We start from the raw sequence: 15,779 nt of genomic DNA, 5'->3' as shown, positions 1-15,779 counted from the left end.
AGTTGACGTTCGAAAGCAAAGTGAACAAGAGTCTAAAAACCATGATGTGGAAAAACAAACAAAAAGTGAACTAGATAGCAAAACCAAGACTGCAGTAACTTGAAAAACTACCACTGGTGAATGGTTTTTAACATAATGACAATAGACGAGAGAACGGAGCAGCTCTTCCAATGTACAAAATGAGTAGTTTAAGATTACTTTATTCAGAGCCAAGATAGTCAATTAATCACATGCCCACTCAAGAGGCCAGACTGACTAGTCTAGTTTTGCAGATTAAAACATTTTATTGGGGGATTTTAAGAAAAGAAAAAAAAATGTGATATACACATGCAACTATCCTTATGTAATTACAGTGGGCTAGATCCTGCAAACATATGAGCAACGTTACATGGCTGAGTTCAACAGAAACATACAAGTGAGTAATTTTATTCAGATGGGTAGAAGTGTGTCAATTTCCTGGCTTCCTTTATGAATTCAGTGGCAAAACTATGTTAGTGTAGAGTTGAGGAGGTTGGTGGTATGTCATTTCCTTGCAGAAAGCTGAGTTGAGCTAAATTCAAACTTCTGAAAACTAAGAAACTCAGAGTTAAGGCTGCATCAGAGTTAAGGTTGCCCATGCATGGGCAACCTTAACTCTGCCTTCTTTCAGCAGTGCCCCAATATGCCCCATTAACACAAAAACCTTTACTCTGCCAGCCTCACTATTGCTGAAATGTACAAGCTCTTCACCTCTTTTTACAGCCCATTCATGCTCACCCACAGAATGCCATCTAACACTATTAAAGGACAAAAGGAAAAGAAAATGGTTGGCAGAGTAAAAGGTACGTATGTTAAAAGGGTCTATTGGGGCACTGCTGAAAGGGGCAAAGTTAAAACTGCATGGGCAGCCTTAACTGCTTATTTCCTGCTTTTCAGAAGTGTGAGTTTTGCTCAGCTCAACATTCAGCAATGGGATGACACACACACACACCAACCAACCTCAACTCTGCGGTAATGTAATTTTTTGCCATTGAATTTCCTAGGGTTATTTTTAAACAGGAGAAAGATATGTTGTTGGTAGGAATTAATAAATAGTCATTTAGGTAGCTGTACATATCATGCCCTGCAATTTGCATACCGAGACAGTCAGCTGGGGCCCCACCAACCCTACTTTGACACACCTCTGCAGCCACACCCTGACCCATTCACTGCATTACCCTGTCAATCTGTGCCCCTCCCACTTCTGTACCCAGCCCCCCCTCCAACCACAAGCAGGGAATGCATCTCTCTGCAGTTTCCACTCCTTAGTATACAAGTGTTTCTATTGCCATTACTTTCCTCTCAACCCCACCTATAACCCAACTCACATGCAGAGGCTACAGTGGGTGGTACTTCTGATCATGTTTCAGAATGGGTTGGAGGGTGAAGTTTGTGGCAGGGCCAGCGAGAGAAATGACACACGAGTTCGGTTGGAAAATACTGACAGTTTTACATTTGAGAGAAAGATCCTCTGACCCAATCCAATGGACATACCCTATCTCTGAGAAAGTGTGGGGGAGGTCAGAGCTTGTAATGTTTCTATGCCGTACAGTCCACATTGTCTGGTCAGCCATGACCCCTCTGATTTCCCAGTTAATATTCTTCCAATGCTTATTAATAGCTTTCCTATTGTCACTGTAGCAATTATTCAGATACTCAGCCTAATCAGTGAAAACGATCACAGCTCCTAACCACAGCTCTCTGATGTGTGAAAACAGATTTGAACCCCATTGTATGAGGTTTACACTAGGATTAAGGCCCAGATCATTTCCGTCCTGTGAATCACCATAACGTCCAGTAGATGACAACCTCATAAGTCACTGATGGGGGAAACATGATGCCAATGCAGACCACCTCTCTTCCAAATTAGCCTGTTATTAACAATCTCCATATCATGGCATATTCTTTGCTCTCTCGCAAACTTCTGCAACCTCATGAGCCAGGAATTACCTAGAATCTACATAATGGCAATTTGGTCAGTGCACGAATTTCTTTTTCCTCAGTTGTCAAGGTACCTGCATTGTCAGTTCCAAACCTCCATGCTATGCGTCTTTGGAAACCACCAAGTTTTATCTGCTCAGAGATCTGGAAGCAGCCACTTCCCCAGGGTTACTAAAAATACAGATTTTCTCAAACATCCAATCCTAGACTAGCCTACCACCCATTCTCATTTCCCACCCCTACCATAGCCACAACCCCTCTCCCACCCCCCCAACTCCCCACACACCAATATAACAGACGTTTTGGTTCGACTGGCTGCTAGCTATTCCGCTTTGTTCACAATAAACCTCCCTATAAAATAAAAACGTTATAATAGAACGACAACTTGTAGCAAGCAACATGAATTATTAAATCTTTATTGCATGGGAGTACAAAGATTAAGACTAGAAAGGTCAGTGGCAAGGTGTTCGCCAGGGACAATGTTGCCAGCAAATTCCCTCGAACAATCCAGGCAAACAAAGTGGCTGCAAAAAAGCCTTCATTTTTTTTTCCCATTTTTTTTTCCCATTGGTTCGTGTGCAATGTAATACTTCCAGACTGCTGTCTACACAAGCAAAGAAGTGAACATGTTCTTAAACACCGTTCCCAATTTCAGTCCCCCAAAGATTCAGTGGGTGCCGTGCACTACCTTGGGTAAAACTTGAAAAATTGAGACCTTTTTGACCCACGTAACAATAGTTTGATCTCCAGCTCTGTGCAAGAACCCACCTAGAAACTATTTTAAAAATGGATATTTTTGGGGGGGGGGGGGGCTTATATTTCTGCAACTCCTAGCTCAAATGAGCCCAATTTTGGGTCACTAACCCTGCACTGCCCCCTCCTAAAGCAAACCATATTTCAAAGGAATTCAACTAAGCATGTTGATTTTAGAGGACTTAGAAAGGTCAATCTTTAAACATAAGTTGTGATGCAACCTCTACTATCTTGGTGCTACCATTCGACTATTATTTGGGGCCCCAATCCTGTGAAGTGAATTTTGGTGTGACGTTTTCAATTTCATATCAAAATGCTGACTTTTTAATTTGCAGCAACTTCTTGACATTATTAGTTTGTTCTGTGTTTATACAGCGTCTAGCACAACAGGGTCCTGGTCCATGACTGTGGCTCGTAAGTGCTATAAGAATACTGCTACTATTAATAGTCACCCACGGATATGTTGGAGCCACTGAGTCTGTTTCCTTGCTTTGACTTTGCTCTGAGGACCAGCAGATGACAGGAATGCACCTGAGCAAAGTGCTCAGCTAGGGTTGGGAATATTATGACAGAGGAGTAAGGAGGATAGCTGTAACATTGTTTATTTCTCAACCACAGTCTTCGGGCAAAAGAGGGGCGTCAGCATTCAGCTAATCTACATATAAATATCAGGCTCCAAGATGTGTGTGAGGGTCAGTTAATTATCTTGTTCATAAGTTAATCAAACTGTTTTTGCCATTTAGAGTTCTATTTTCCTGAACAGAATGAGCATTTTGCAAAAGTGGCACCGGACTCCTTGTTGTTTTGTGGATACAGACTAACACGGCTACCCCCTGATACTTGACATTTTGCAAAAGGTTTGGTAAAGACTCATTTGCTTTTCCCAAATGGGAGCGCACACACCAGTTTACAGGGATCACTCAAGAATACCTTTTACATGAAATATTATCATCAAGGGAAATGAATATTCCTCTAACAAATATGGGCTTAACTCAGAAGAATGAAATGCTTTCAAATGTAAGTTCTGCTGACCTACCCTCCCCACTATCTCACACAAAAAATTCTACTTGTGTTTATTCAACTACATAATTGAGTTCAGAAAGACATTTAATGCCTGCAACAGTCAGGAAATGAGATTTGTGAAATCAACAGTGAGACTCAGCTAGGTCGGAGGAAAAGCTGTAAAGTCCAACTGAGCCAAAGCATCCCACAAAAAATAGACAAGGGAGTTCAGCCATATACAGATATTACTAAGTACAACCCTGTTAGGATTTTGTTTTAGCAGCCATTAGAAAGATCCTGTTAAACAAGACATAGGCCTAATTTGCCCTCCCACAATAACCTAGTATTCTTCAATCAGCAAATCCACTCATAAGTGCTCTGAAACAGGAAGAAAACAAGTTAATGGTAACTTCAATGTTTAAAACAGCTAAACCTATTTTGACCTGGCTGATTTCAACATGTGAAACGTTTAAAAAAAAAAAAAAAAAAAAGCCATCCTTATGATGCTGAGCTCACTACCTCAAATATGAAGGAGATATTTTAACCAAAGAACATGTAGCTAAGTGGCTAATAGCCAAACAGAATTTATAATTGCTCATTTAGCTAAAAAATAAATCCCAGTTTTCCTTGTGCACAACAGAAATATTAAATTAAGAGGACAAAATGACCAGTTAATGTATACCAAGATATACAGACATGCTAGGTTACACATAAATATTGTATTTGTTTCTATAAAGAAAAGGAGATGAAAAAATTTACATTTTAGTTTTCTTCATAAACAGGCCACATATTAAAATTAATTTGTATGGGACAGTGTTTAGGTCTGCACAAATAAACATGCAGAAATAACTTCAGTGCTTAGTATTTTCAGACATGTCCTATATAGAAAGTAACGGCAATCCCCTTTTCCTAACTTGGCTAGTCACAAGCATGGACGCTCTGTCTTTCAAGTGTTATAGCTCACTTGCATATTCAGGGTAAATTATGCAATACACTGAACTTTGGGATACCATAACATGAAAAAGGGGAGTGTGCTGCTGTATGTATCTCATATACTAAACACCTTTTCTATTTCTCCACATCCACTTTGACTGGACTCTGATCTTAAAACCACCAACTCCTCCCAGCGTTTTGCCAGCTTGCTTTTATCAGCACGGCAGTTAACTCTGTGCCTGTTGCTGTCTCTGAAAGCCTTCATACTTGCAGAAGGTCCTGTAGGAAATATATTACCAGCAGATAAGCATCTGAAGGCCTGTCCCATTAGCATGGCCACACCTCACCGTGTGCATTTCAGATATGCAACAGAACTTTAGTTGGTCTCTCCATCTTCATGGTACTTTGACAAAGGTTGTGAAAAGACAAACAACAATGACAATGTACTTATACAGCCTCCCATCCCAGTACTAACTGAAACTTTCCTTCGATTCTGAACATCCAGCTGTTCACAACAGAATTTTCTGTCTGCTGACTCTTTTCTTCCCCACTAGAGTTCAGGGGATTCACAATAGCAAAAAGAGTATTTATAGGCCACAATTATTTTTGTTTCCAGAGTCAGCTTTTTAAAACCTGGCTTTAGTGGCTAACTTCAAAGCAAGGCTCCCAGTACAAAGTACTCAGTCCTATCACATACATACCAATTCCTTTAATAAGGTGGCAGTTGGGAAGTTCCACTGGTTCCAGCTCTCTGGAGCTATTCAGTTTACGTCTGCAAGAGGAAATACAGTTTAGTGTAACAGATCAAAAAAGAGAGTTTTACAAACGGAAACAGTGTTGACTGATATATGCTGGCTAGCATATACATAGATATCATAATAATATATATTAACTGCACCAAATACACAAGTATGCATTAAGTACAAATATTGTAACAGTGATATGGCTTAAACGGATCTATACCATAATCCTTTTCACTTATGCTAAGTATCCCATAACACCTTACACTTATTGAAGCAAGCAAGCATTTAGCACAAGGAGATAGAATGAATGCATCTTGATTTTGACAAGTTTCCTAAGTCTTAGTACAAGCTAGGGAGGTACCTTCACGGACAAGTACCTGGAACGTGAGTATCTAAAACAAAGATAAGGAAGGAACATGGGAACTGGGACAAACTGATGGTTTGGGTTTTAGTGACGTATAAAGAGATGTGCAACTTGTAAAATCATACAAATAATACCAGCTGAAATGTGTACCTTGGGGAGCACACTTTCTGCATAAGGTGAATGTAACATCGCTGCAGGAGACTGCTCTTTGGAGACTGGTATCGTACAGAACTTTTTTCCTGTACCATATTAATAAACCTGACTGACATTGGTTACATGGTCTCTTGAATATATTTCGTCAATTTAATAAAGAAATTGATATGTACCAGGTTTGTTATCCCATCCACGAAGACACTGGTACCGTGCCAATAGCGGCTTTATGCTATTTGGGGACGTGGTTTAACTTGGCTGACAGAGAATCAGGGTGTTAGCAGCAGGACTCAAAATTGCTCGTGGGTGGACACAGACATGATAAAATAAGGCAAGTGTTACCAGCAAAACTTTGTAGTGTAGGCCTGGCTTTGGTATGTAGCTAGGTACTGGGAGCTGTATAGGGTACGATAATACCCTACGATCTATTTTCACATTGTCCTTCTGCTCAAGAAAACTGTTGCAAATGGCTAGTGAATCTGGGCCATTTCTTTGCTGCATTACCTTTTCCTTCAGCCATAGTCCCACAATGACTCACCGAGAATGACCGCTATGGTCACAATTCTAAAATCAGCTGTTCAGGGGTCACAGTGACCAGAAGCCTGACCTCCTTTAAAATACCTGCTGTGTTCTTCCTACTAGCTTACCTTTATAAGCATAGGGGTCTGGCTCCATGTAAAGCTACAGGTAAGCTTTGCACTGCTGCCTTATCTAGAAAAGAAGGCCTAGATTTCCTTGGCCTGTGGGGAGGTGTGGTGCAAGCCCAGCTGTGAATAACCGCAGGAATATAGGTCTACTCGGTCATTACAGAGAACCTGCTGAAGCTGGGGTAGAAAAAAGGTGATGAGCAGAAATGCCAGGCCATGGGGAAGGGAGGCCAACAGAAGATCTGCGGCTACCCCCGAATACTTGCTGCTTCTATGCAATTCTGGCAGGGACCCCACCAGCAATCTGTAGGTAAGAGTGGACACCTCATGAGACCCAGAGGAAGGAGCCCCAGCAGTGCAGCAATGACAAGAGTGTTGAGAAGAGAGATGAGGAGGATATAGACCCCGCCAGGAGCTCTTCATGAGACTAATGGACCCCACCCAGACACAGAATCCATTGAGGACGGGTAAGGGAGCTATATTAAAGCATAATTCTCTCTTTACTTTCTTCGTGGGCCCCAAATCACCTCCACTCCCTTTCAAAAATGGCAGCCGAATGTGCACAGTCAGAGAATAAAAGAATTCCCTTTTGAAGTAGCCAGAGCCAATTTATTTTAAAAATGTGCCAACAGCAAAATAAGAAACGATCACAGCCATTTAGTAGCCAGCAGCTTTTGGTAGCAAGATAGAATATCTATCGCCATAAATCCATTAAATGCAAACCTAAACAAATATATTCTGAATGCGATTCCAGAGCATTAGAAAATGTCAAAAACCTTGCAAGCACTCCAGTAATTAGTCAGGCAGCCTATGGTAGAACCTCCGAGTTACAGACTTTGGGAATGGCGGTTGTTCGTAACTCTGAAATGTTTGTAACTCAACAAAACGTTTTGGTTGTTCTTTCAAAAGCTTACAATGGAACATTGACTTAATACAGCTTTGAAACTTTACTATGCAGAAGAAAAATGCTGCTTTTTACCATCTTAATTTTACATGAAATAAGCACAGAAATGGTTTCCTTACCTTATCAAATCTTTTTTTTTAAAAAAAGCTCTCTTTTCCCCCCCCAGTAGTTTGCATTTAACACAGTACTGTATGTGTGTGTGTGTGTGTGTGTGTGTGTGTGTGTGTGTTGCTGCTGCCTGATTGTGTACTTCTGGTTCCAAAGAGGTCTGTGGTTCACTGGTCAGTTCATAACTCTGGTGTTCGTAACTCAGATTCTACTGTACATGATTTTTATGTAAACATTGCAAGTGGCAGTGCTTTGGTTTTCCAGTCCGAGAGTCTTTGTTCAAAACGTGTATGCTGTGCTTGGATTCAGGGATAGGAAGTGGTAGAGATGGTGCTGATGGCTCAGGGAGGGTGACTTTGCTTTGGCTTGCAGAGGTAGGCGATGGCAAGAACCTTCTCCTCTCATGAGGGGTTTGGATGATGCGGGCCTTGTGGGGTTTGGATGATACCTTGCGTCTCTGGCACAATCTCGCCAGGTATTTTCGAGCAGATGCTCTTTACTCGTTTCCTGGCCATTTCTAGGAAGTGTGGTCTTGTTCTTTCTGTCACACTAGGACACCTTCTGTGAACCACCACCAACTGGCAGCATATGGGCTAGGGCGACTTCAAGCCTCCTTGAGCAGCTGTCTACCCTGGGGGCCCTTGTCAGCCTTAGGAGTGATATCACCCATGATCACTACTGCTGTAATAAAGTTAACAATATTTACTGCACTATACCTACACTTATTGCCCAGGACACCCAACAGTCCTTGCGCCCCCAGCGACAGGCTTTGAACAGCACTCTTATGCACTCACTATGCTGGGAGCTGCTGAGCAGTCCTGAACCAAACCTGACCCTCTGCATATTTTTATGTAAATCTTTGTCTCAAAACTCCCTACACTTTTTCACATTGCTTTTCCTTTCTGTTTTGTCTTTAAATAACAAGACAGACATTATTAGCTTTTTCAGCAGCCTTGGCTTGGGCATCCTTGAGAGGCGCAGCCTCCACTCCTGCTGAAAGACTGACCTTGACCAGGAAGGAAAAAAAGGACCAGGGAGGACATGTTTTCTGAGTTCCTCCATTGCTCAGAGCCCCATGCATGAGAGACTAGAGATTCAAGTAAATCCCTGGATTCCCTCTATGCTGGAGGAAGGACCTAGAGGTGCATTGAGCAGAAGGACCAAGAGATGCATCAAGATGTGCAAAGACATCATGCAGCTCTACACGCAGACGCAGGTCTTACAAAACTTAATGGAGCAAAATGCCCAAAGACTTCCACCCCAGCAGCCATTGCACTGCATGGACAATTCTATGTTCCAGGGACTATCCATCCCCTACCCTCTCAAGGCACCAGCATCGCCTGCAGCAATACCGGTCCATATCGCTCAATGCCAGTGACAATTAAGAACTGCTCAGTAAAATTGAGTTTTGTGAAAGTCATGCTTTATTTACTGTTTTTTACAAAGCAAAACATGTGACTGCCCAAGTCAGCACCACTATTTCCAGACTCATAGCAAGTGTTTACATATCATTTAACATTCATACACAAGCATAGAGTGATAGATGTGGCAATTTCCTGGAATATCCTTGAAAAACCTTATTAAGTTTAAGTGTCTTTGGAATCTGTTGTATTAAATGCAAAGATTATGTATTATTGTGGGCTGGGATTGCATGTCATCTCTCTGGGGGTAGATGGGAGGTGAACTCTAGTAAACGTTATGAACTTTAGAAGGACTGTACTGAACAATGGGCCAGACAAGAATGAATTTTTGGAACAGTGTCAAGTGTTTGTCTGGGAAAACTCTAGAGGGAGGTGAATACAAATTCCCCACTTCCAGTTATGCAAAAACCCAATCTTTTGAAGCTATGCCCTGAGGAAAGGTCCCTGAGAATCACTGTTGGCATTTCACCCCCACCAACATGTATGCGCTGGTCTGAGACAAGTGTCCCTGATTGTGACTTTCAAACAAAGTCCAGTATTTTTGAAGATGTGAGCGTCATGCTCCTTCCCTGATCAGTTAATGCTAATTTCCTTGAAGCTCAGGTGGCAAACTTCATGTGCCAGGCCATGTCAACACTAAAGTGTTGCCAGCATTTTTTCTAGTATACAGCTGTTGACATTAGCTGTTGCTAGAACATGTGAAAGCTTCGATGCCTTTGCTGATGCCATGTACCCTCCCTGCAAGAGATTGCATCAGCAAAACCCACAGTGCAGGAAGGATAGGCATCCACCAATGAAATGTCCACCCGTGATCCACCAACGCTTGCATAAACATAGAAAAGTATCCCTTTCTGTTTATGTACTCAGAAGCAAGCTGGTGGGAGGCGCAGAATCAGGAAGTGTGTCCCATATATTGCCCCCTCTCCCCTGTTTGGGAAGCCCATGCCATCAAATTCCTCTGTTATTTCTTGCACATTGCCCAGAGTCACAATCCTGTACAGCAGGATATACTTAATAGATTTTCATATCTGGATAACAATGGACTTCCCCCCACCCCATACCATAGATCAGGGGTCAGCAACCTTTCAGAAGTAGTCTTCATTTGTTCACTCTGATTTAAGGTTTCGCGCGCCAGTAATACATTTCAAACCTTCTAAAAATGTTCTTTCTATAAGTCTAGAATATATAACTAAACTATTGTTGTATGTAAAGTAAATAAGGTTTTTAAAATGTTTAAGAAGCTTCATTTAAAATTAAATTAAAATGCAGAGCCCCCCGGACCAGTGGCCAGGACCCAGGCAGTGTGAGTGCCACTGAAAATCAGCTTGCGTGCCGCCTTTGGCACATGTGCCATAGGTTGCCTACTCCTGCCATAGATTTTCCAACACCAAGGTGATTGACTACTGACTAATAGCAGCCCAGAATTGCAAGCCTCCAGAGCACAATCACCACTCATGTCTCCATTGTCAATGCAACACCCGTTCTGGTGTCCCTGAGCTGGAGGACTGGGGAAGCGTGGCACTCACCTCCAGGAACATGACTTTCTAAGTCCAAAAGTGCTCTGGCCACTGCTGATCATCCAGATTTACATCATTATCCAATCCCATCACTTGGTTCTCATTTCACAGGTACAGATGCACTTCTCCACTGTTTGTAACTGGTCAGTGAATGCCTGAAGCAACTGGGGACTGTCATTCTCATTTTTGCTGCTGTAGGACTACTAGTGGTGGTAGTTGAAGTTCAGAATACAGAAGAATTACTCACTCAGTCTCTAAAACAATGAAAACTCCACTGATCTCTTCAGCATCTATGCTTCTCCCAGCGAGATAGCAGAGAAATTGAAAAGCAATGAGAAGACTGGAGGGTATTTTAATAACAGTGTGAAAAAAGATTATGTGATGGAACAAAGAGAATTGTGGAAACTTGACCCCAAGTTGCCATAATTCCCTGAGAATGCTGTTATCCCACAATGCACTGCAAAAACATCCCACAAGAAAATGAGACAAACGGTGGTGTGGTGGATGCCTATCCTTCCTGCACTGTGGGTTTTGCTGATGCAATCTCTTGCAGCAAGGATACATGGTATCAGCAAAGGCAGCAAAGCTTTCACATGTTCTAGCAACATTAATGTCAACAGCTGTATGCTAGAAAAAATGCTGGCAAAACTTTAGTGTTGACATGGCCTGGCACATGAAGTTTGTCACCTGGGCTTCAAGGATATTATCATTTCTACCAATGTCTCAAAATTTACAACTGAGAAACTGATCCTCATCTCTTTAGGAAATTCACTTGGAAACGTCTCAAAAAAAATAACTTTAGTACACACTCCCAGCCAACCCCTACCCCACCACTGCAACACAAAAATGCAACATTGAATGTCCTCATGTGACTATCACAGTGTTTCTCCTGGTTTTAAAGAGTTTCTTGCTTGAGACCTATTTCTTCTACATCTGAGGAATACAAAAATGGTTTAAACACAACAACAAATTTTCAAAGCAATAGAAGCTTTTGAAGTACACTCTTTGCATCAAGTGTTCAGGAGAAAGTTAGCATCTGCCAGAAGTCAATGGAAGCTTTATCATTTATTTCTGTGGACATTGGATCAGGACCTTATTTATTATTATGAATTTTTAAAACTAAAGCATAAGAACAAGAGGAAAATAAGTAGAGTTTGCCTTTAACAATCACACATCTGAAAATACAGCAGTTCAGCTCCATCAAGAATTGTTCTTTTAAGGAGTGGAGGCAAAAGTCCATGAATAGTGTGAACTCTTACTATGTTCAGACCCCACAGCAGAGATAGGATGTGAATAAGCTGCCTGCATTGCTGTAGTTTGTAATTTAATACAAAATTAATCACTTTTCACCTCCAGGAATTAGAAATTATGTTAAATGTGTTTGAAAAAAAAAGAAACACTGAAGGACCCTTTTCAGTATTATATCACCAGACCACAATGTGCCAGAACTCAAGGGATTAATGTGAACAGCAGCAAAGCTATAGAGAACTTCTTAATTTTCATTTTCTTTTGGAGTGGGAGATGGGTGTGGAGAGATATCAAGAAAAAAAAAAAAAACACTTTCCAATCTCCTCCTTCCAGTACATATTAGAGGAAGCTAGACAGCAGTCTCAACTCTTATCTGAAGTTGTACATTTCCAGTCACCAGTACTGCTGTATTAGCAAGGTTGCAATATAGCAGGCTTATAATGCAGCACATACACACACCAGAAAAAAAAAAGTCATAAAAATACAATAAAAACAGAATATTCACAAAGTGCTTTTAGTTTGATCTGTTTCTAGCATAGAACTTTATTTTACCAGTTTTCAATATTATTTCAATCCTGTTTATTCAGCTTTCGACAGGGGCCTGCTAGTTACCATGATCTGAAACAGCTCACCCAAAAAATAAACCGGGAATGCTAGAACTTTATCAAGATCCCTATATTGTGAGACAGAACAGTAGCAGTTTTTTGTTGCCAATAAATTTCCCAATTAGTGCTCAGACTAGTGGTAGGACCAGCACTGAACTGAATTTAGTTCAAAACACAATACTTCTCTTAATACACTTGTACTGCACTCTATCCTGTACAAAAGTAAGTAGTAAAAAGTTTCTTTGTAATTAGCTACAATGTTAGATCTAAAATTTAAATCATTTATATGTTGTTACTTTGATTTCTTGCAAATATTTTTACATCACTCATTATTACCAGGGCAATGACTCCACTGTCACCTAACGAAGTAATTCTACATTCACTTTTCTAGCCTAAAGCTACATGGTTATGTTTCCAGAGAAGCTATTTCTGTAATATTGTATTACTAGTCTTTGCTAGATGTACTCACTACTTCTAGGGTTTAATAGCTTTGATTCGGTTTAGTATTCATCCCATTACTCAAAACAACTTCTCTGAAAGTTGAAACTGGCGTGTTCCCTTACTGAAAGTATATTGGTTCCAGTTCCAGATAGTACACAAACTGGTTTGCTAGTGGCTGTTTATTCACAAGTTCTGGCTTAAAAAAAAAAGTTATTTATTTTTGCAATCTAAGTTATTTTGCAAAACAAATTTTTTTAAATGATTGATTGGTGAAATTGTATTTACCATCTTGACGGTGTGTCAACATACCCTCAGTCATTATGACCTCTGTTGGAAGAGGAACACGCAAGTAAACAAAGCTATCCCCTTAAGGTTCATACTTCACAGACCCCATTAGCTCGGGTTAGCAAAGGATTGGACATACCCAGCTACGACATCACCCTACTGTATATCTGATTTATCTGGGGCAAATATTTCTGAAGTTAGTTTGAAGCTTGGCTTAGAACGACCAATGCAAAAGCAAACAAAGCAAGTGCTCCGATTGCATCAGGAGGATAACAGGGTAGTTTACATTAACCCCTCCCTCCCTCCGACAAATTCAGTGGCATTTCTGTACGTGCAGGCTCTTGCTAAAGCTGCATGCCATGCTAGGCAACAAGATGAACTGCAATCCCCTGGGAAGACAGACAACCACTTTTTTAAACAGTGATGTAATCTCAGTTGCTCAGCAATCCACGCTCTACAAAGCCAGGCTCTTCCGACCAGCTTTGCGCTCAGCCTGAACCCCGCGGGCAAGCTTTGCCAGGCGATGACGGTATGGGAGGAATGCACAATCGAGCCTTCTCTTCATGGCACTTCTGCTCTGCATGCCCCGTGCAGAAGGACAAGAACTCTGGGCAATAAGGACGTGCGGGACCCAAGAGCTCCCGAGTCCCACTAGACCGGAGTGACTTCTAATTCGATTCCCCACCCGTGGCCGTTCTATTTAAAGCAGCGAACGCTGTGCTGTTGAAACACCCCGTCCCCATTAGGGAAGGAAAGCACCAACTAGACAGACAGACCCAGGACCTCCCCGGGTCTCCCAAGAGCTCGCCAGTCTCTCCAGGGAACCAAGCTCCCGAACGTGCCCCGGCTCGGGCCAGCTCCCCGAGGTGGGGCTGGAACCACTTACCGAAACTCCATTAGCCTCTCCCCGAAGAGGGCGGCAAGTATCCCGGCCAAGGCGAGCACCAGCACTTTCCCCATAGCTCTGCACTGGAGGCTAGTCTATGCCCCTCTCGCAAACCAGGCCGAGCGCGCCCGCCTTTGAGCGAGGGCTCCAGGGCTCCGCCCACTAATTGTCCCCTCCCAGCTGCGAGAGCCTCGGGGCTGCTAATGGGATCAGGCACTCCGCCTCCCGCCACGCGCTCGCCCCGCCACGCCCTGCCCCCCGGGAGCCTGCCCGGGGCTGAGCGCCCTGCCTCCGTGATAGCCCTGAGCTAGGACTGGTAACGGGGAGAGACACAAACTCCCCGAGCAGGAGAGAATGGGCGAGGGGACGCTTCTAGCTCCAGCCTAGCAAACACCAGCCGCAGGAGAAAGACCCTGGGCTAGATTCACACAGGAACTTGGGGCAAGTCTACGCTACAGAATTAATTCGACCTGGGTTACGTCGATATACAGCGACCGCAGTAATTGAATCGGTTTTACAGGTCTACACTATGCTCCTGATGTTGGCGATGCACATCCTCGCCAGGAGTGCTGGCACCCATTTAACTGTCAGTGTGGGGCATTATGGGACAGTTTCTGAAAGGCAGCAGCAGTTGGTGTAAACAACACAATGTCTACACTGACACCACCTCGCCCTAACTACATCGACCTAAGCGCTGCGCCTCTCACAGAGGTGGAGTTATTAAGTCGGTGTAGTGGGCAAGTTACATCGGCAGGAGCTACATTTTAGTGTGGACACTTACAGCATTAGGTTGACGTAAGCTGCTTTATGTCTACCTAATTCTTTAGTGTAGACTGGGGCTTAGGCAGACACCTAGCCTGAGGCACCAGTCCGCAGGCACACAGGCACCTAGGGAACTTCTACTGCAAAAATGTAGGTGCTGGGGAGTTTAGGGCACCTACAGGGTTTGGTGGCATCGGGGGGGGAGGGATTTGTGAATCCCTGATTCTGGAATTTAGACAGCTAAAATGGCAGTTAGGGGGCTAAGTCTTTTGGGGAATCTTAGCCCTGTGTCTCCAGTGATAAGAAATGGCCAAAGATTTCCCATTAAAAAGCAATGAGGGAAAACTACATGTGTCCCCAAGGAAAACAGGCACAACCAGCATTGCTAACCTGCAACGATTCAAAAAGCATCAGCCAGGCCTCCCTCAAATTACAAGATTAGTTTAAAAATCATGAGATTTTAAAATAATAAATATTGGGGTCTTTTTTCTTTTGGTTTCCGCGCCTTTTTGGTTCACTCCATGTTTGCCAGCTTTTCTCTGAAACCATGAGGGCTAGAAATTTACTTTTTTAAAAAAAAATGGAAGCTGAGATTCTCCGGTAAATCTCTTCATTTCAGCATCTATGGCAAATCAGCTGCCAGAGAGCAGATGCATTCCCCTCCACCCCTTTGTACTACCCTTTGATGTCCCACTCTGCATGTGTGTGGGACTCAGACATTTTTATTCTTGGTTCCATACAGAGTTTTTACATGTAGGGAACCTAGGCACACCAAGATCAAGTGGTTTAGCAAAGGTCACTCAGGAAGACTATTGCAGACCTAGGAATTGAACCAAGACCACCTGATTCCCACTCCAGCATTTTAACAGAAAGACTAAGTCCCTTATGTCACTGTGGCAATAACATTTTGTAGGGATGCTCCTTGCAATAGCAACCTCACTATAGAATGGCACCTGCCCAGCTACCCCTCCTTCCAATCACAAGGGAAGAGGTGTTTCTGGTCTGAATGTCTCTTTGTGCTCCATGGCTTTTCTAGAAACAGAGGAGCTTG

General features: G+C 42.6%; 1 protein-coding gene across 1 annotated transcript in view; it reads right to left on the bottom strand.

Moving 5' to 3' along the window:
- The window catches only part of LOC112115728 (serum paraoxonase/arylesterase 2-like), a 46,220-nt gene extending 32,171 nt beyond the window's left edge, over positions 1-14,049 (bottom strand). The window contains exons 1-2 of the mRNA XM_024212908.2: positions 13,967-14,049; positions 5,349-5,419 (exon numbers count right to left, since the gene is read on the bottom strand). Of these exons, the coding sequence (XP_024068676.1) occupies positions 5,349-5,419; positions 13,967-14,040 (145 nt within the window). The 5' untranslated portion in view covers positions 14,041-14,049. The remainder of the gene's footprint in view (positions 1-5,348; positions 5,420-13,966) is intronic.
- Between the last annotated feature and the right edge of the window lie 1,730 nt (positions 14,050-15,779).

Source organism: Terrapene carolina, unplaced genomic scaffold (assembly GCF_002925995.2).
Source record: "Terrapene carolina triunguis isolate 2854851 unplaced genomic scaffold, T_m_triunguis-2.0 Scaffold84, whole genome shotgun sequence".
In the NCBI taxonomy this organism is placed as follows: domain Eukaryota; kingdom Metazoa; phylum Chordata; order Testudines; family Emydidae; genus Terrapene; species Terrapene triunguis.
This window is presented reverse-complemented; position numbering and strand designations above follow the sequence as displayed.